The sequence below is a fragment of the Erpetoichthys calabaricus genome, chromosome 10 (assembly GCF_900747795.2).
Source record: "Erpetoichthys calabaricus chromosome 10, fErpCal1.3, whole genome shotgun sequence".
Taxonomy (NCBI): domain Eukaryota; kingdom Metazoa; phylum Chordata; class Cladistia; order Polypteriformes; family Polypteridae; genus Erpetoichthys; species Erpetoichthys calabaricus.
Window position 1 is genome coordinate 9,230,314 of NC_041403.2, and position 19,610 is coordinate 9,249,923.

General features: G+C 43.8%; 1 protein-coding gene and 1 long non-coding RNA gene across 3 annotated transcripts in view; one reads left to right on the forward strand and one right to left on the reverse strand.

Moving 5' to 3' along the window:
* Positions 1–19,610, forward strand: part of tie1 (tyrosine kinase with immunoglobulin-like and EGF-like domains 1) — a 228,931-nt gene that overhangs the window by 114,047 nt on the left and 95,274 nt on the right. Inside the window, exon 13 of one of the 2 annotated variants that reach the window (XM_028810856.2) lies at positions 10,745–11,035. The exons of the other annotated variant lie outside the window; for it this stretch is intronic. Coding sequence (XP_028666689.2) covers positions 10,745–11,035 — 291 coding nt within the window. The remainder of the gene's footprint in view (positions 1–10,744; positions 11,036–19,610) is intronic. 2 annotated transcript variants of the gene reach the window in all.
* LOC127529390 (uncharacterized) overlaps positions 1–19,610 on the reverse strand; it is a 706,297-nt gene that overhangs the window by 70,085 nt on the left and 616,602 nt on the right. The window lies entirely within an intron of this gene.

The window sequence follows — 19,610 nt, forward strand, 5'->3', positions numbered from 1 at the left end:
TTTAATGACAATTTACGTAGCGTAACAGACAAGGAAGCCATAGCAAGACTATTATCGAAGTGGGATCTCGATGTATACAGTCTGCCATTTTCGTTGCTGCGCTGGAAGGATTTTCAGGATTGGATGACGTTATCTCCCATCCGTCCATCGGCTTCAAGGGTGTGCCGGGCAATGTTCCAAGGCTTTATACTCTTTCTCCATATGCAGGCCCTTACTTAGGTAAATCATGCCATTCCAAACAAGGCAAAGAGAGGATCCAATATCATGCTGACTCTGTCACACAGAAATAGTACAATGCCCATTTTTGTAGTTGTTCCTTTCTTGTCTTCTAATGCTTGCCTAGCAGTTCTAAACGCTGAGCCCCTGTGTATTAAATCTGGTCTGTACATGTGAGTGGATTTATAAAATATTTTTTGTGCAGAGCACAGTGACATATTAAACTTATGTACTTATTACACCTTCTCTCTACTTCTCCCTCAAAACTCTTTCAGCAGACATCACATCTGCAGGACTCTTTCCTGGCATGAAACCATATTGCCATTCACAGATCGCCACCTCTGCTCTCAGCCTACAATCCATCACTCTTTTCCATATTTCTTGCCTCACAGTAAGAAGATCATGGTTTCACGTCCTCGGGTCCTTTCTGCTTGGAGAATGCTTTGAGTAGGGAGAAAAGTGCTATATAAATGTAAAGAATTATTATTATTGTTTCTTCTTGGCTCGTTAACTTTGCACCCCAGTAGTTACTGCAGCTCTGCACAGCTCCCTTATTCTTCAAAACTCGTGCTAATATACAGTAAAACCTGTGCCATATGAAACATGCGGATGAAAAATCTGTCAAAAATAATAAACTGAAATATCACACTGACGCAAGCATTCAGACAGTCTGCTTAGTACTTTGTGGAAGCAAAGGTTTCATGTGACAAGCTTGGCACACCTGGATTTAAGGATTTCCTGCCATTCTTCTCTGCAGATCCTGGATGGAGACTGTCCGTGAACCATCATTTTCAGGTCTCTTTAGTGATGTTCGATTGGGTTCAAGTCTGGCTTCCAACTGAGAATATTCACAGAGTTGTCCCTAAGCCACTCTTATGTGGTCTTTGCTTTGTGCTGAGAGTCTTTGTCCTGTTGGAAGATGAACCTTCAGCCAAGTGTGAAATCCAGAGTTTGTTTTTATTAAAGATATCCCTGAATTTTGGTCTTTTCAGCTTTCCTTCAACCCTGACTAGCATCCCAGCCCTCACAGTAAGATACTGTCACCACCATGCTTCACCGTTAGAATGGTATTGCACAGGTGGTACAGTCTTGACGCTTAGAATTGAGGCCAAACAGTTCCAGCTTGGTTTCATCAGACCAGAGAATCTTGCTTCTCAAAGTCGGAGAGTCCTTTAGGTACATTTATGCAAACTCTTAGTGGGCTTTTTACGTGTTGTTGGGCCTCCCTGCCATAAAGCTCATTAAAGCAAACTGTTACAGTGACGACTGTCCTTCTGGACGTTTCTCCACACAGGTTCCTTGAAGCTCAGCCATAGTGACCACCAGGTTCTTGGTCAGCTCACTTGCTAAGGCTCTTCTCCCTCAATTTGTCAGTTTGGCTGGGCAGTCATCTCCTAGAAGAGTCACAGTTGTTCGGAACTTCTTCCATTTAAGAATCATGAAGGCCACCATGCTCAATGCTGCAGATATTTCTTGTAGCCTTTCCCCGGATCTGTGCCTCCACACCAGGGGTCCCCAACGCTGGTCCTGGAGGGCCACAGTGGCTGCAGGTTTTCATTCTAACGCTTTTCTTAATTAGTGACCTGTTTTTGCTGCTAATTAAATTCTTTTGAATTCATTTTAATTGACTTGCTCTTGAAGACTCAGACCCCTTAATTGTTTCTCTTTCCTTAATTGGCAGCCAAACAACAATGAGATACAAAATGAGCTAAAACGTGACCAGCAAACTGTGACCATCACACAACATCTGAAAATAAAGAAAGATGAGGGTCTCAGGAATGTTCATTTGCTCAGGTCCCCAAAACATTTTAACAGAGCTCTTAGAAACGAGAAAAATCAACAATTATCGAGAATGTCTGCTATTACACAATGAGAGCAGCAACAAGCCGTGGAATTAAAGAACGGGTTTAATTAACAACAAGAATCGGCTCCTCATTAAGCAATTGGTTGGAGTTTGAGGCCCTGACTTAGTTGTTCTTCTGTTGGCTCCCTCACTTCACATTTCATTTCTGTTTGGGTGCCATTTAAGGAAAGAAATGAAGCAATTCAGACGAACAAGGAAGAAATTCAGGGGAACAAATCTTTAAAAAAAAGTCAATTAAAATGAATTAAAAAGAAATTAATTAGAAGCAAAAATAAGTCACTAATTAAGAAAAGGGTTAGAATGAAAACCTGCACCCACTGGAGCCCTCCAGGACCGGAGTTCGGGATCCCTGCTCCACACAGTCCTGTCCCTGAGCTCTTCTGGCCATTCTTTGGACCTTATTCCTTGTTTTTTTTTTTGTTTTTTTTTGGGTTAGCTCTGGAACTTTCTACAGAAAGGTGTGTGCCATTTCTAATCATGTCAGGTCAATTGAATGGACCACAAGTGGACTTCCAACACGGTGAAGAAACATCTCAATGATGATCAATAGGGAATGCACCTGAGCCTAAGCAATGAGGTCTGAATACTTAGGTCAAAATGAAATTTTTTTTTTTTTTTTTTTTTTTATTAATTTTTATTGTAATCATTCCATACAAATAGATCAATTTATAACCAAACAAATTAAAGACAGATCAAACCCCACCCCTGAGAAGGAGAGCTTAGCTAAAGGAGAATTGCTTAGGGCTTTTTAATAAGACAACAATAAGCAAAGGAAAGGGAGAAATAAATATATATGTAAATAAGAGATGGAGAAGGGAATTAAATGCGGTAATAGTTATTTCTCTTATTCTAAAATAATATTGATCGGATCCTGCCAGGTTTTGAAAAAATTTTGTACAGATCCTCTAACTGATAATTAGATTTTTTCCAATTTCAAATAATATAAAACATCGGTTTCCCACTGACTTATCAGAGGAGAGTTAGGATTCTTCCAATTTAACAGAATAAGTCTGCGTGCCAAAAGTGTAGTGAATGCAATCACCGTTTGCTTGTCATTTTCCACTTCAAGTCCGTCTGGAAGAACACCGAACACAGCTGTTAATGAGTTAGGAGGGATTGTGACCCCAAGGCTGTCTGAAAGGCACATTTTGTTTTATTTTTGATAAATTTGCCAAAAATTTCTTAAAACCCTGGTTTTCGTTTTGTCTCTCTGCAATAGCTAGTGCTGTTTGATGAGAGAAAAAATGGATTTGTATGATTTTATCATACGGTTGCAACATAACAAATTGTGAAAAAACGAAAGGTTCTGAATACGTTTTTAGGGCACGTGTCCAGCAGGGGGCGCTCGCTCCCTGGGAATGAGTTCTTTCGTAATTGTGCCACGGTACTTAACCTAAATCTACAGTTAGGTCCATAAATATTTGGACAGAGACAACTTTTTTCTCATTTTGGTTCTGTTCATTACCACAATGAATTTTAAATGAAACAACTCCGATGCACTTGAAGTGCAGACTTTCAGCTTTAATTCAGTGGGGTGAACAAAACGATTACATAAAAATGGGAGGCAACTAAAGCATTTTGTGAACACAATCCCTTCATTTCAGAGGCTCAAAAGTAATTGGACAAATTACTGGAAATCAAATGTTCATTTCTAATACTTGGTTGAAACCCTTTGCTGGCAATGACAGCCTGAAGTCTTGAACTCCTGGACATCACCAGATGTTGGGTTTCCTCCTTTTTAATGCTCTGCCAGGCCTTTACTGCAGCGGCTTTCAGTTGCTGTTTGTTTGTGGGCCTTTCTGTCTGAAGTTGAGTCTTCAACAAGTGAAATGCCTGCTCAATTGGGTTAAGATCAGGTGACTGACTTGGCCATTCAAGAACTTTCCACTTCTTTGCTTTGATAAACTCCTGGGTTGCTTTGGCTGTATGTTTTGGATCATTGTCCATCTGTATCATGAATCAATTTGACTGCTGTATTTAGCTGGATTTGAGCAGACAGTATGTCTCTGAACACCTCAGAATTCATTCGGCTGCTTCTGTCCTGTGTCACATCATCAATAAACACGAGTGTCCCAGTGCCACTGGCAGCCATGCACGCCCAAGCCATCACACTGCCTCCACCGTGTTTTACAGATGATGTGGTATGCTTTGGATAATGAGCTGTTCCACGCCTTCTCCATGCTTTTTTCTTGCCATCATTCTGGTAGAGGCTGATCTTGGTTTCATCTGTCCAAAGAATGTTTTTCCAGAACTGTGCTGGCTTTTTTAGATGTTCTTTAGCAAAGTCCAATCTAGCCTTTGTATTCTTGAGGCTTATGAGTGGCTTGCACCTTGCAGTGCACCCTCTGTATTTACTTTCATGCAGTCTTCTCTTTATGGTAGACTTGGATATCGATACGCCTACCCCCTGGAGAGTGTTGTTCACTTGGTTGGCTGTTGTGAAGGGGTTTCTCTTCACCATGGAAATGATTCTGCGATCATCCATCACTGTTGTCTTCCGTGGACGTCCAGGTCTTTTTGCGTTGCTGAGTTCACCAGTGCTTGCTTTCTTTCTCAGGATGTACCAAACTGTAGATTTTGCTGCTCGTAATATTGTAGCAATTTCTCGGATGGGTTTTTTCTGTTTTCACAGCTTAAGGATGGCTTCTCTCACCTGCATGGAGAGCTCCTTTGACCGCATGTTGTCTGTTCACAGCAGAATCTTCCACATGCAAGCACCACACCTCAAATCAACTCCAGGCCTTTTATCTGCTTAATTGATAAGGACATAACGACGGACTTGCCCACACCTGCCCATGAAATAGCCAAAGAGTCAATTGTCCAATTACTTTTGAGCCCCTGAAATGAAGGGATTGTGTTCCAAAAATGCTTTAGTTGCCTCACATTTTTATGCAATCGTTTTGTTCACCCCACTGAATTAAAGCTGAAAGTCTGCACTTGAACTGCATCTGAGTTGTTTCATTTAAAATTCATTGTGGTAATGTACAGAACCAAAATGAGAAAAAAGTTGTCTCTGTCCAAATAATTATGGACTTAACTGTATATAGATTGTCACAATAACGAGACATCACACAGATAAAAGTTTGGGGCAGCCACCCGTATAATGAGGTATCCTGGCTTCAAAGTCGAAAATGCAAAATATAGAGCACTGATGTGCTTTCAACAGAGTCCACAACAAGACTGAGGAATTAGGACAAAGGGCAGGGTTTTAAAGGGGAAGACAGGAAGTTATGTCATAAGGATCAGGGGCGTGTTCGTTCTCCATTGGTTCGGGCCCGGACGTGACGTCAGAGGGGCCGGAGCCAGTAAGGACTTCTTCGATTGGTTCGGTCCCGGAAATGATATCACGAGAGCCAGGTGGAATCTCCCGGGAATGGTCTGCAGGCAAGAAAGAAAAAGAGTCAGTGCACTCTGCCACCTCCCGGCATATCTCAGAACTGCTGTCACTCAAGCCCTTTAGCTGCCTCCCATGCGCACGTGTGTGACAAGATATAACATAAAAGGCGATACCCTTCCCTAGTGATACGGCGGTAAGAAATCAGACAAGAGAATAACTTTGCTTTGTTTAATGTCGGCTTATGCTGCATATCAGACGAATGAAGCCAATGACAAAACCCAGTCCGGGAGTCGGGGCCCAAAACGTAGTCTGTCGGTGCAGTGGAAGGCATTTTCAGGAACAGATGACGGTATCTCCCATCCGTTCGTTGGCTTCAAAGGTGTGCTTGGCAATGTCCCAAGGCTTTATTCTGTTTGCAGGTCCCACTTAGACGAACATGTAATTCCAAACAAGGCAACGGTGCTTAAATGAGGATACAACTCCATGCTGACTTAACAGACAGAAACAGCACACGGTTACAGCATCTCACAAACAGCCTGTCTGACTTCACGCTTTCCATTTGTTCCAATCTGTCTCATGTTGTACTGCCTGCCTAGCAGTTTTGTGTGGTGAACCCCTGTGCTTACTCTGGCTCTGTGTCAGGTGGGCATGAGAGCAGAAAAACACAAAATCAATAAGGCCGGGTTTATAATTCACACAACGTGACGCATGCTCCAGTGGACACTACTGCTACGTACGCATACTTTATGTAAATCTGGAAGATTCCATCAAGTGGCAGTGCGAGATATCATCACAGTAAGAAAACGTTCGGCTTTGCTGTGTTGTGAATTGTCTGAAACACTCATTAAATTCTGACGACACCTTGCCAGAATATCTCTGAAAAGGATGTTTAACGATTCCATCCATCAATCCAGGGATGCGGCCATTTCTTGCAAGCATCAGGCGCGAGACAGAAATAAAATCCCCGGATGGGGCATCAGCTCATCACGAGGTGATCACAAGCAGACACACACACACACACTGGCGTCATTTTAATGTCACCAAATCCCCAAATCTGCATATCTTTGAAAGGAGACTGGAGCCCAGTGTGGAAACCCACCAGGAAAACATGCAACCTCCAGGCAGGGCGAGACAACAGCGCTACCGTTCTGCCGCCGTGACGCCCCCACATGTGTAATTATTATCAGTATTCATTATTTAAGTTAACGACTTATCTGTAAAATGTAACATTCATACTTTAATACATTTCATCATGAAATTGATATCAAGTATGATTCTAAGGATTCAAAATGTGCAGAGAGCTGGAATATCATGAATGTAATGTGTTCTGTGTGGCGATTGCTGCTGTCACATCAGGAGGAAGCCCCAGAAGCGCATAGCGATTTAACAGCTGGGTCGGTTTTAAGATGACGTTTATGACAGTCTACTTTAATGATAAAATAAACTACGAGGTTAAAGTGGACATTTTGAGATATCCACTTTAATCACAAAATAGACCTTTTTATCGCGTCCTTAATTTTTTTTTTGTGGCTCAAATACACTGTCGTATATTCTGATGAAGACAACACAGAAGATGTCTCTGAAGACTCTGACTTTTATCACACTGTGCAAACCTCATCAGCGCACCCACCCAGATTTTTTTTGCCACTACTGCAACTCGCAGGGTTGGTGTATACTTCATGCTCAGAACGCGGACGCCTCCGCATCATAACTGCCACGCGCTCCCAGCATTCATTTGACACGTCATCTGAGCAGGTCTTCAGAAATTAACATGACGCGTGTGTGAGTTGCAGTACCGGCAAAACATCGGGGGGGCGCAGTGTGATAAAAGTTGGAACATGACGTCAGAGTCTCTGTTTACTATCGACATGTGACACAAAGCTGCTATGAGGATCCTCCGGGATCGGTGTGCGCGCTTCGATGTTTGATGAATGGTTCAATGTGGTGAAGCAAAATGCCGAAATACAGATGCATTCGTGGTGCTTTTATATTCAAGCGTCGCATATTCACCATCGTAATGACACGATACGTTTTAAAAGTCTCACATACCATCTTCTGTGCCGTCTTTTATTTTTCACCTTCACAGCACAATCAGAATGTACAGCGGCGTATTTGAGCCACAGAAAAAAAAATGAAGAATGTGATGAAAAGTTCTATTTTGTGATTGAAGTGGAAATGTCGGCTTTAATCTCGAAATGTCCACTTTAACCTCGTAGTTTACTTTTATCACTAAAGTAGAATGTCATCTTAAAACCGACCCAGTTGTTAATAACTACCTGCTTCTGGGGCTTCCTCCTGAACTGAGAGCAGCGGCAGGCAGCAATCGCCACACAGAACACATCACATTTCTGATATTCCAGCTCTCTGCACATTTACAATCCCTTGATTTAAACTTGATATCTCTTTCATGATGAAATGCATTAAAGTATGTATGTTACATTTTACAGTTAAGTCGTTAAATTAATTTAAATAATTAATACTGTTAATAATTACACATGTGGCGCTGCTGCCTCGCAGTAGGGAGTCACATCCCTTGTGTTCCCTATCTGGAGTTTGCATGTTTTCCTGGTGGGTTTCCTTCCAAAGACATGAAGGTTTGCGGATCTGGTGACACTAAAATGACGCCAGTGTATTGTGTTCACCTTGTGATGAGCCGATGCCCCGTCCAGGGTTTATTTTTGTTTCGCGCCCGATGCTTGCAGGAATGGGCACATCCCTGGATTGATGGATTTAATCATTAAACATCCTTTTCAGAGATATTGCGACAAGGTGTCATCGGAAATATAATGGGTGTTTCAGGCAATTCACAACACAGAGAAGCTGCATCTGTTCTCACCGTGATGAAATCTTGCACTGCCACCTGCTGGATTCCTCCAGATTTACATAAAGTACGAGCGTGAGTATAAACAGTATGCTGCTTGTGTAGCAGAAGCGTTCGCAGGAACATGCGTCGTGTCGTGTGAAGTATACAGGTGCTGGTCATAAAATTAGAATATCATGACAAAGTTGATTTATTTCAGTAATTCCATTCAAAAAGTGAAACTTGTATATTAGATTCATTCATTACACACAGACTGATGTATTTCAAATGTTTATTTCTTTTAATGTTGATGATTATAACTGACAACTAATGAAAGTCCCAAATTCAGTATCTCAGAAAATAAGAATATCAATTAAGACCAATGCAAAAAAAGGATTTTTAGAAATGTTGGCCAACTGAAAGGTATGAACATGAAAAGTATGAGCAGGTACAGCACTCAATATTTAGGTGGGGCTCCTTTGGCCTGGATTACTGCAGCAATGCGGCGTGGCATGGAGTCGATCAGTCTGTGGCACTGCTCAGGTGTTATGAGAGCCCATGTTGCTCTGATAGTGGCCTTCAGCTCTTCTGAATTGTTGGCTCTGGCGTATTGCATCTTCCTCTTCACAATACCCCATAGATTTTCTATGGGGTTAAGGTCAGGCGAGTTTGCTGGCCAATCAAGAACAGGGATACTATGGTCCTTAAACCAGGTACTGGTAGCTTTGGCACTGTGTGCAGGTGTCAGGTCCTGTTGGAAAATGAAATCTGCATCTCCATAAAGTTCGTCAGCAGCAAGAAACGTGAAGTGCTCTAAAACTTCCTGGTAGACCGCTGCGTTGACCTTGGACCTCAGAAAACACAATGGACCAACACCAGCAGATGACATGGCACCCCAAATCATCACTGACTGTGGAAACTTTACACTGGACCTCACGCAACGTGGATTCTGTGCCTCTCCTCTCTTCCTCCAGACTCTGGGACCTTGATTTCCAAAGGAAATGCAAAATTTACTTTCATCAGAGAACATAACTTTGGACCACTCAGCAGCAGTCCAGTCCTTTTTGTCTTTGGCCCAGGCGAGACGCTTCTGACGCTGTCTCTTGTTCAAGAGTGGCTTGACACAAGGAATGCGACAGCTGAAGCCCATGTCTTGCATACGTCTGTGCGTGGTGGTTCTTGAAGCACTGACTCCAGCTGCAGTCCACTCTTTGTGAATCTCCCCCACATTTTTGAATGGGTTTTGTTTCACAATCCTCTCCAGGGTGTGGTTATCCCTATTGCTTGTCCACTTTTTTCTACCACATCTTGTCCTTCCCTTCGCCTCTCTATTAATGTGCTTGGACACAGAGCTCTGTGAACAGCCAGACTCTTTAGCAATGACCTTTTGTGTCTTGCCCTCCTTGTGCAAGGTGTCAATGGTCGTCTTTTGGACAACTGTCAAGTCAGCAGTCTTCCCCATGATTGTGTAGCCCACAGAACTCGACTGAGAGACCATTTAAAGGCTTTTGCTGGTGTTTGGAGTTAATTAGCTGATTAGAGTGTGGCACCAGGTGTCTTCAATATTGAACCTTTTCACAATATTCTAATTTTCTGAGATACTGAATTTGGGACTTTCATTAGTTGTCAGTTATAATCATCAACATTAAAAGAAATAAACATTTGAAATACATCAGTCTGTGTGTAATGAATGAATCTAATATACAAGTTTCACTTTTTGAATGGAATTACTGAAATAAATTAACTTTGTCATGATATTCTAATTTTATAACCAGCACCTATAAACCTGGCCTTAACTTCTGAGGACGTACTCCGAGGACGCGTCAAGTGAATGCGCGGCAGCCATGATGCGTGCACGTCCACGTTCTGATCGTGAAGTATGAACGAGCCCTAAGATAGATTAGCACAGAGCACAGTGACATATTAAACTTATGCTTACAGGGCACAATATTGTATATTCTACAGTACCAGAGTAAGACTTCAGTGAGGGTGCTGCCTGGACCCCCCAAGAGATCACTGGTGGTTATTTCACACAATGAGGAAACTAATCAGAGAAAAACTCCATGCACACACACATATTCAAACTCCATACAGACAGTCACCTGGTAGTATGGTGACCACACTGCTCCCCACATCACTTGGGGTCTTTCAGTTACCTTTTCATTGTCATTATCTGAGGAACTCAACCAGCAGCATTTGAGTCTCATGTCTTACGCACCATGACCTTAAAGCTATATGATAAGAGCTGGCAGCATTACAGTACAATAAGCCTCACAGAGAATTCTGGGAAGAACACATTAGAGGAACATTTAGGATTGTCTTCATAGCCCACCTTCAGTAGGAGGCCTGGTATTAGCAAAATTAACACCTTGCGTGACAAGCCGTGGATGCTTCTTCTTCTTCTTCTATTGTCCCTTCTTGCTGGTTTTGCCGGCTCTGGCCGCGCGATGCATTTTCCTTCCTGCCTGTTTGTCAATGTCGTGTATCATGACGGTAATCCAACCAATGCCTGTTTGTGCCGGCCCAGGCCCCTCCTGTCCACGGGACGTTCAGGCGACGGCACTCTCCCTGAGCACCATCCACCTGACATGGAGGCCCCCCATTGACTCCAACGGCGGCATTGTCAAGTACATCATTGAATACCGGCAGGTGGAATCGTTCAGTCTGCTCCAGTGGCTGGACACCGACGACGGGAACAAAACCAGCAAGGATGTGACAGGACTGAACAGCAGCACACGCTACCAGTTCCGCGTCCGAGCCCACACCAAGGTGCCTGGAGAGTGGAGTGCCCCAGTCTGGGCTTCGACGATGGGCGACGGTGGGTGTCTGCATTAGCTCAGCCTCTTATGTATGTGTGTGTGTGTGTGTGTGTGTGCATGTGTTCTTTTTTATTTTCTTTATTTCCCACCCCCTCTCCTTTATATTTGGGGATTTCGTCTAAAATTACATCAAGTTGAGTTCTGAAAGACCGTATAGTCCTACTGTCCACCACACTACCTGGTCTCTTATTCTAAGTGTCTATCGTTCTTTGTGTGAATAAAACCTTCCTAATGTTTGTGTGAAATTTCCCCTTCACAAGTTTCCAACTGAGTCCCCATGCTCTTGAAGAATTCATTTTTAAGTCACTCTCTTGATCCTCTGCACAAACAAACAATAATGTCACCCTTGGGGAATTCACAATGACAGCAAGCCAAAAAGGAGCACCGGCATTAGCACATTGGAACAATCGAGACGAGAACAGGCCATTCAGACCAACAAAGCTCACCAGTCCTGTCCATTTTTTTCTTCCAAAAAAACATCAAGTCGAGTTTTGAAAGTTCCTAAAGTCTTACTGTCTACCACACTGCTTGGTCGCTTATTCCAAGTGTCTACAATCTTTGTGTAAAGAAAAATTTTCTAATGTTTGTGAGAAATTTACCCTTAACAAGTTTCCAACTGTGTCCCCGTGTTCTTGATGAACTCATTTTAAAATAACAGTCTTGATCCACTGGACTAATCCCCTTCAATATTTTAAACACTCCAGTCAGGTCTCCTGTTAATCTCCTGTAAAGGCTCAGCTCTTTTAATGTTCCCTCATAACTCAGCCCCTGTAGCCCTGAATCAGCCTAGTCGCTCTTTTCTGGACCTTTTCTAATGCTACTATGCCCTTCATGTAGCCTGGAGATCCAAACTGTACACAGTACTCCAGATGAGGCCTCACCAGTGTGTTGTAAAGCTTGAGCAGAACCTCCTGTGACTTGTACTGCACACATCAAGGTGCTATATAACCTGATATTCTGTTAGCCTTCTTAATGACTTCTGAACACTGTCTGGAGTTGAAAGCTTAGAGTCCACTATGACTCCTAAATCCTTCTCATAAGGTGTAGTTTTGATTTTCAGACCTCCTGTTGTGTATTCAGACCTAACAAGACCTAAATTAATGCAAGCGTTAATCTCAGCTCTTTCTGTCTTTCCTCATAAGTCACTCCCTGTAGCCCTGGAATCAGCCTAGTCGCTCTTCTCTGGACCTTTTCTAGTGCTGTTATGTCCTTTTTGTAGCCTGGAGACCAAAATTGCACACAGGACTCCAGGTGAGGCCTCACCAGTGTGTTATAAACCTTGAGCAGAACCTCCAGTGACTTACTGTATACACCACACATCAAGGCGCTATATAACCTGACATTCTGTTAGCTTTCTTAATGGCTTCAGAACACTGTCAGGAACTCGATAGCTTAGAGTCTACTATGACTTCTAAATCCTTCTCATAACGTGGACTTTTGATTTTCAGACCTCCCATTGTGTATTCAGACCTATTAAGACCTAAACTTAGTGCAAGCGTTAATCTCAGCTCTTTCTGTCTTTCCTCATCACTCATCCCCTGTAGCCCCTGAATCAGCCTTGTCGCTCTTCCCTGGACCTTGTTCTAGTGCTGCTATGTCCTTTTTGTAGCCTCTAGACCAAAATTCCACCCAGGACTCCAGATGAGGCCTCACCAGTGTGTTATAAAGCTTGAGCAGAACCTCCTGGGACTTGTACTGCACACATCAAGGCGCTATATAACCTGACATTCTGTTCGCCTTCTTAATGGCTTCTGAACACTGTCGGGCAGTTGGTTGTGTCAGGTCCACTACAACTCCTCAATCCTTCATTGCCATACACAGCTTAACCTTCACAGACCACCTGCCAGACTCTCATGCACACCAACATGGAAGCTGGTATGGACCCTTGAAGACACACATCTTTATAAAAGCTCTTTGGATGGCTTAGAATTTATAAGTCCCCTGCCCGCTGTAGCTATTGTCACCAGATCAACTTTTTGGTTTGAGTGCCATCTTTCACTGATGTTGTGTGATGCTTCCTCTGCTCTACCTTTTCATTTCAGGCACTACAGTCATATGAAAAAGTCTGGGAAGCCCTCTTAATTCTTTGGATTTTTGTTTATCATTGGCTGAGCTTTCAAAGTACAACTTCCTTTTAATATCTGACATGCCTTATGGACACAGTAGGATTTCAGCAGTGACATTAAATTTATTGGATAAACAGAAAATATGCAATATGCATCATAACAAAATTAGACAGGTGCATAAATGTGGGCACCCCAACAGAGATATGACATCAATACTTAGTTGAGCCTCCTTTTGTAAATCTAACAGCCTCTAGATGCTGTCCTCCTATAGCCTTTGATGAGTGTCTGATTCTGGATGGAGGTATTGTTCACCATTCTTCATACAAAATCTCTCCAGTTCAGTTCAATTTGATGGACAACCTGCTTCAAATCATCCCATAGATTTTCACTGATATTCAAGTCAGGGGACTGTGACGGCCATTCCAGAACATTGTACTTCTCCCTCTGCATGAATGCCTTTGTAGATTTAGAACTGTGTTTTGGCTCATTGTCTTGTTAGAATATCTAACCCCTGTGTAACTTCAACTTTGTGACTGATGCTTGAACATTATCCTGAAGAATTTGTTGATATTGGGTTGAATTCATCCGACCCTCAACTGTAACAAGGGCCCCAGTCCCTGAACTAGCCACACAGTCCACAGCATGATGGAACCTCCACTAAATTTGACAGTAGGTAGCAGGTGTTTTTCTTGGAATGCGGTGTTCTTCTTCCGTCATGCAAAGTGCTTTTTATTCTGACCAAATAACTCAATTTTTGTCTCATCAGTCCAAAGCACTTTGTTCCAAAATGTATCTGGCTTATCTAAATGAGCATTGGCATACAACAAGCGACTCTGTTTGTGGCGTGAGTGCAGAAAGGGCTTCTTTCTCTTCACCCTGCCATACAGATGTTCTTTGTGCAAATTGCGCTGAATTGTAGAACGATTTACAGATACACCATCTGCAGCCAGTTGTTCTTGCAGGTCTTTGGAGGTGATCTGTGGGTTGTCTGTAACCATTCTCACAATCCTGCACATATGCCGCTCCTGTATTTTTCTTGGCCTGCCAGACCTGCTGGGTTTAACAGCAACTGTGCCTGTGGCCTTCCATTTCCTGATTACATTCCTGACAGTTTAAACCTCTGAGATGGCTTTTTGTAGCCTTCCCCTAAACCATGAGACTGAACAATCTTTGTTTTAAGATCTTTGGAGAGTTGCTTTGAGGATCCCATGCTGTCACTCTTCAGAGGAGAGTCAAAGGGAAGCACAACTTGCAATTGACCACCTTAAATACCTTTATATCTCATGATTGGAGACACCTGTCTATGAAGTTCAAGGCGTAACAAGCTCATCCAACCAATTTGGTTTTGCATGCATTCAAATCAGCAAAATGACAAGGGGACCCAGATTTGTGCACAGCCAGTTTTTCACATTTGATTTAATAATAATAATAATTCATTATATAGCGCTTTTCTCAGTACTCAAAGCGCTATCCACACAGGGAGGAACCGGGAAGCGAACCCACAATCTTCCACAGTCTCTTTACTGCAAAGCAGCAGCACTACCACTGCAATTTTATACAACTAAATACTGCTTCACTAAAAATCTTTGTTCGGTAAACACCGCAGTACTCAGATGTTCCTAGGAAATGAAAGACATACCACTGTTATCTTTTTTGTTGAAAGGAGAGTCAATTATTATGTAGACTGAGGGGGGGTTCCCAAACTTTTTCATATGACTATATTTCTTGTTGCCTTTGTAGTTGCTCACTGAACAAATATATCACCTGATATGCAGTGGGTTCATAAAGTCTCCGGACCCCTTCACTTTCTGCACACTTTCTTGTGTTGTAGATTTTGTTTTCAATGGACACAGTTACCATTTGTGACCAGCAATCTACATTCGGTAACCCGTAATGACAAAGACAAAACGCGTCTTCGGAAAGGTTTGCAAATTTATTACAAATCAAAAACTGACATGTCTTCTTCATGGAAGTATTCTGACCCTTCATTCAGCACTTTTGCAGCAATTCCAGCTTTGAGTCATTTTGGTAAATTTCTATACGCTTTGCACACCTGGATTTGGGCAGTTGATCCCATTCTTCCTGGCAGAACCTCTCAAGCTCTATTAGACTGGATTGGAAGGGTCTCTGTAAAGTGCCATCTTTAGGTCTCTCCACACATCGTCTATGGGGTTTAAGTCTGGGCCACTCCGGGCCACTCAGAGACCTGTCTTGAAACCACTTCAGTGTTGTCTTGGCTGTCTGCTTCAGGTCATCATCTTGCTAAATGGTAAACCATCAGCCCAATCTGAGGTAGTCTGCACTGTAGAGCAGGTTTTCTTCAAGGACCTCTCCATTAGAGTGGATGGGAAGCATCTGTAAACGGAAATCTTCAGGTCCCTCCACCAATGTTTTTTGGGGTTGGGCTGAGCCACTCAAGGACAGTCTGAGACTTGTCACAAAGCCACTTCAGCATTGTTGTGGCTGTATGCTTCAAAAGTGACCATCACCCCTGTCTCAGGTGGAATGCACTCTGGAGAAGGTTGTCCTCAAGGACCTCCCTGCACTTGGCTGCACTCATTCTTTCCTTAGTTCCATTGGGTCTCCCTGCCCCTGACATGATGTTATCCCCAGCGCTGTCCACTGCATTGATGATGATGATGAGCAGTGCCTTATTTCCACCAGACATAGTGACTGGTATTCTGTCCAAAGAGTTCAGTTTTTGTCTCATTGAACCTTCAACCTGTCAAATGCCATTTATGCAAGAGCAGCTTACATCTATGCATCTCCACCTTGAGCGCTGGATTGACGGAGAGCTGCTGAGGTGGTCGTCCTTCCGACAGATTCTCCCATCTCAGCAGAGCACTTCTGAAGCTCTGTTTGAGCAACCATTGGGTTCTTCTTCACCTCCCTGACCAAAGCTCTTCTTGCCTGGTTACTCAGTTTGGCCAGCTTTGCATCTCCTTAAGTAAGTCAATACAAGCTTTGCACACCTAGACTTGGGCACTTGATCCCATTCTCTAAGCTCCATTAGATTGGACATGAAGTTTTTGTAAACTGCCATCTTCAGGTCTCTCTACCCATGTTCTGTGCAGTCAGGGCTTTGGCTGGACCACCTAAGGGCCCTTACAGATTTGTCCCAAAGCCACTCCAGCCTTTTCTTGGTTGCAAGCTTCAGCTCTCAGTCACCCCAGTCTGAGGTGGTGTGCACTTTGGAGCAGGTTTTCTTCAAGGACCTCACTGGATTTGACCATATTCACCTTTCCCTCAGATCTGACCTGTCTCCCTGTCCTTGATCCCCCCCAGAGGTTGATGTTGCCACCACCACACTTCACTGTAGGGATGGTATTAGACAAGTGCTGAGCTCTGCATAGGTTCCACCAGACACTGTAACAAAGGCGCTATATTGCATCTGACCCGACACAGTTTGGAAACGGAAGGCACGTACAAAAATAAATAAACTTTTATTTTCTTCAGCTGGAGGGCACGTCTTCCCTAACACACCAAAACATTCCTCTCTCTCTTCCACTACCACTCCTCCTCCTCAAGCTTTGTCCTCCTCCTCCCGACTCTGGCTGTTGAGTGGTGGTTGCTGGCTCCTTTAATGCCCCACCCGGAAGTGCTCCAGGTGCTTGATCACCTGTTTCCGGTTGCACTCCTGGATGGGACTGAAGATTTGTCCAGATGGACTCAGGAGCCCATGCAGCGCCCCCTGGCAGCCACCCCAGATCCCAACAGGGCTGTGGAGAACTACATCTCCCATGGAGCTCTGCGGGAGGCTGAGGCACCACTCCAACCCAGGGGGGCAGCCATCCAGCGTCCAGGAGGAGGTACTGCACTGTCTAGGGCTGCTCCCCCTGAATATAGAGTGAAGGGGCATCCCCACAACACATTGCTTTGAATTCTGTCCAAGGTGTTCAATTTTTGTCTCATCAGAATCCAAGTGGGCTGTTGTATGCCATCTACTCAAGAATAGCTTCTGTCTGTCCACTCTACCTTAAACGCTTGCATGACGAAATGCTACAGAGATGGTTGTCCTTCTGACAGGTTCTCCCATCTCAGCTGAGAACTTCCAAAGCTCTGTGAAAGTAACCATTTGGTTCTTGGATGGCTCCATGACCAAAGCCCTTCTTGTCTGGTTACTCAGTTTGGCCTGATGGCCAACTCAAGAAAGAGCTGCAAAGTTCTTCCAATTCACAATTCCTGAGGCCAGTCTGCTCCTGGGACCACTGAAAGGCTTAGAAATGGTTTGATCCCTCACCACAATTTGATCACGAAGGTCTAATTTTAATGTTTTGTTTTCACTTTGTCGTTCTGGGGTACTGAGTGTTGTTGGTAGAGGAAAAAAACTGAATGTAAGGCTGCAACAAGTGAATCAAGAGACGGGGTCTGAAGACTTTCTGAATTCACCGTTAGTGATTGCATCGGGCATGTGATAGAAAATTAGGAAAAACAAACATTTTAAGAAGAATAAAAAATCCAGAGGGTCCTTAAAGAAACAGTGAAGGGGTCTGCATACTTTCTGAAGGCACCACATATAAATATACTGCTCAGAAAAATTAAAGGGACATATTCAAAACACATCAGGACTCAATGGGGAAACAAATCCTGCTGAATATCTCTAGTGATATGGACTGATATGGTGATGTGTTAGGAACGAAAGGATGGAAATGAAAATGATCAACTGACAGAGGGCTGAATTCAAAGACACCCCGAAAATGATGCAGCAGGCAGGCGAGTCCATTTTGCCCAAGTTTCATTGCAGCAACTCCAAATCGTACTCAGTAGTTTGTATGCCGCCCCCCCACTTGCTTGTATACATGCCTGCCAATCCATATTACTAACCGAAGGTTATGGACGCAGGGTGCAGGGCGCATTGAGGCGCACGCGCACTGACACAGCCACAGAGAACACACCCGCTAGACAAATGATGCGCACGAAACAGCTCCCAGGCAAAGGAGTCACGGCTCAAAAACGAAACAGCTCAACTAACGGAAATACAAATCTGAGCCCATAACTGACAACACAGCCACGGAGAAAACCAAAACGAAACGATTCAGCGCATATGTCAATGCATCGAGGCGCACGCGCACTGCTACAGAAAACACGCCTACCAGTGTGATCGCCACTGCAACGAGCCCGCCCAAAGCTGACGACACAGCCACAGAGAATACACCCGCTAGACAAATGCAGCGCGCAAAACAGCTCCCAGGCAAAGGAGTCACGGCTCAAAAATGAAACAGCTGTACTATAATACATTATTAACAGTCCAGCCACAGATACGACACCAGATGGAAAAAAACAATAAACGAACGCTCCGTATCACAAACAAACCGCTTTAGTTCAAACCAGAGTCAGTAGGTGGTGCCCAAACAACATGGATAAAAACAATGAACGAAGGCGCCCACACAAAGAAACCACTTTAGTTCAAATGGGATTATTGAATTAAAGGGAAACTTTACCATGCCTACGACCTGTGAACTAAACCTGAGGTAAAGTGTGCATGCCAGGTTGTACAGCCGCCCGGACGCGACGGCATATACGACGACACAGCCATAAAAAAACAAAAACGAGACTGCATGAAGAAAAACAATAACAGAAGCGCGTTGAAATGAACTGTCCCAGGACGCACCCACCCTCCATGATATTTCATCACGCACCGGCTTCCCCCCTGCGAATGGCCCATACTGCTTTCGCGTGTGTTGACAAATATTGCATCGCATTGGAACAGTGCACCCTGAGCCAAATCACCGCCGCAAATGTGCCCAAATGTACGTGTTACATCTGGATGACGCACTATATAACCACAGAGCTAATAATGAGAAACGTAGCTGAGGTCATAAACAATCACCCATTAGCAAACTCTATGAAAATGCTACATGAGGTTGAAAGAGAAGCCAATACAAAAGCAGAGGCGGACGGTGTGGCACCAACTACAATTGCCGTAGTGCTAATAAAGGACAAAGAACAGGATCCGAGACGATACAATGTTCCCATCGTTAATGAAGTGGCAATTGTGTTTCAAAGTGATGACGGGGAGCCTCCGCTTCACCGCGATATTGTCATACATTTACGTCCTGATGGAAACAAGGCGCCTACAACGCGCTTCTGAAACACCACAACCACATGAGTCACAGCTCCAAAAAGAAACTGCTTTAGTACAAATACGTTTATTTAATTAAATGACATTTCCCAGGACGCACCCACCCTCCATGAGGTGATTGCCATTCTTGGATTTGCGATTCTTTCGAGAATCACGGGCTTGTTGGTGTCCTAATGAGACGACAGATAGTGTCCTGGGGGAACTCCTCCCATATCTGGACCAGGGCACCACTGAGCTCCAGGACTGTCTGAGGTGTCAGATTGACCGAAACATAATGTCCCACCCAGAGGTGTTCTACTGGATTGAGGTCAGGCGAGTGACCGTGGGGGCCGGCCAATGATATCAATTCCTTCATCCTCTCGCCACATGAGGCTGTGCATTGTCCTGCACCAGAATGAACCAGCATAGAGTCTGACAATGGGTCCA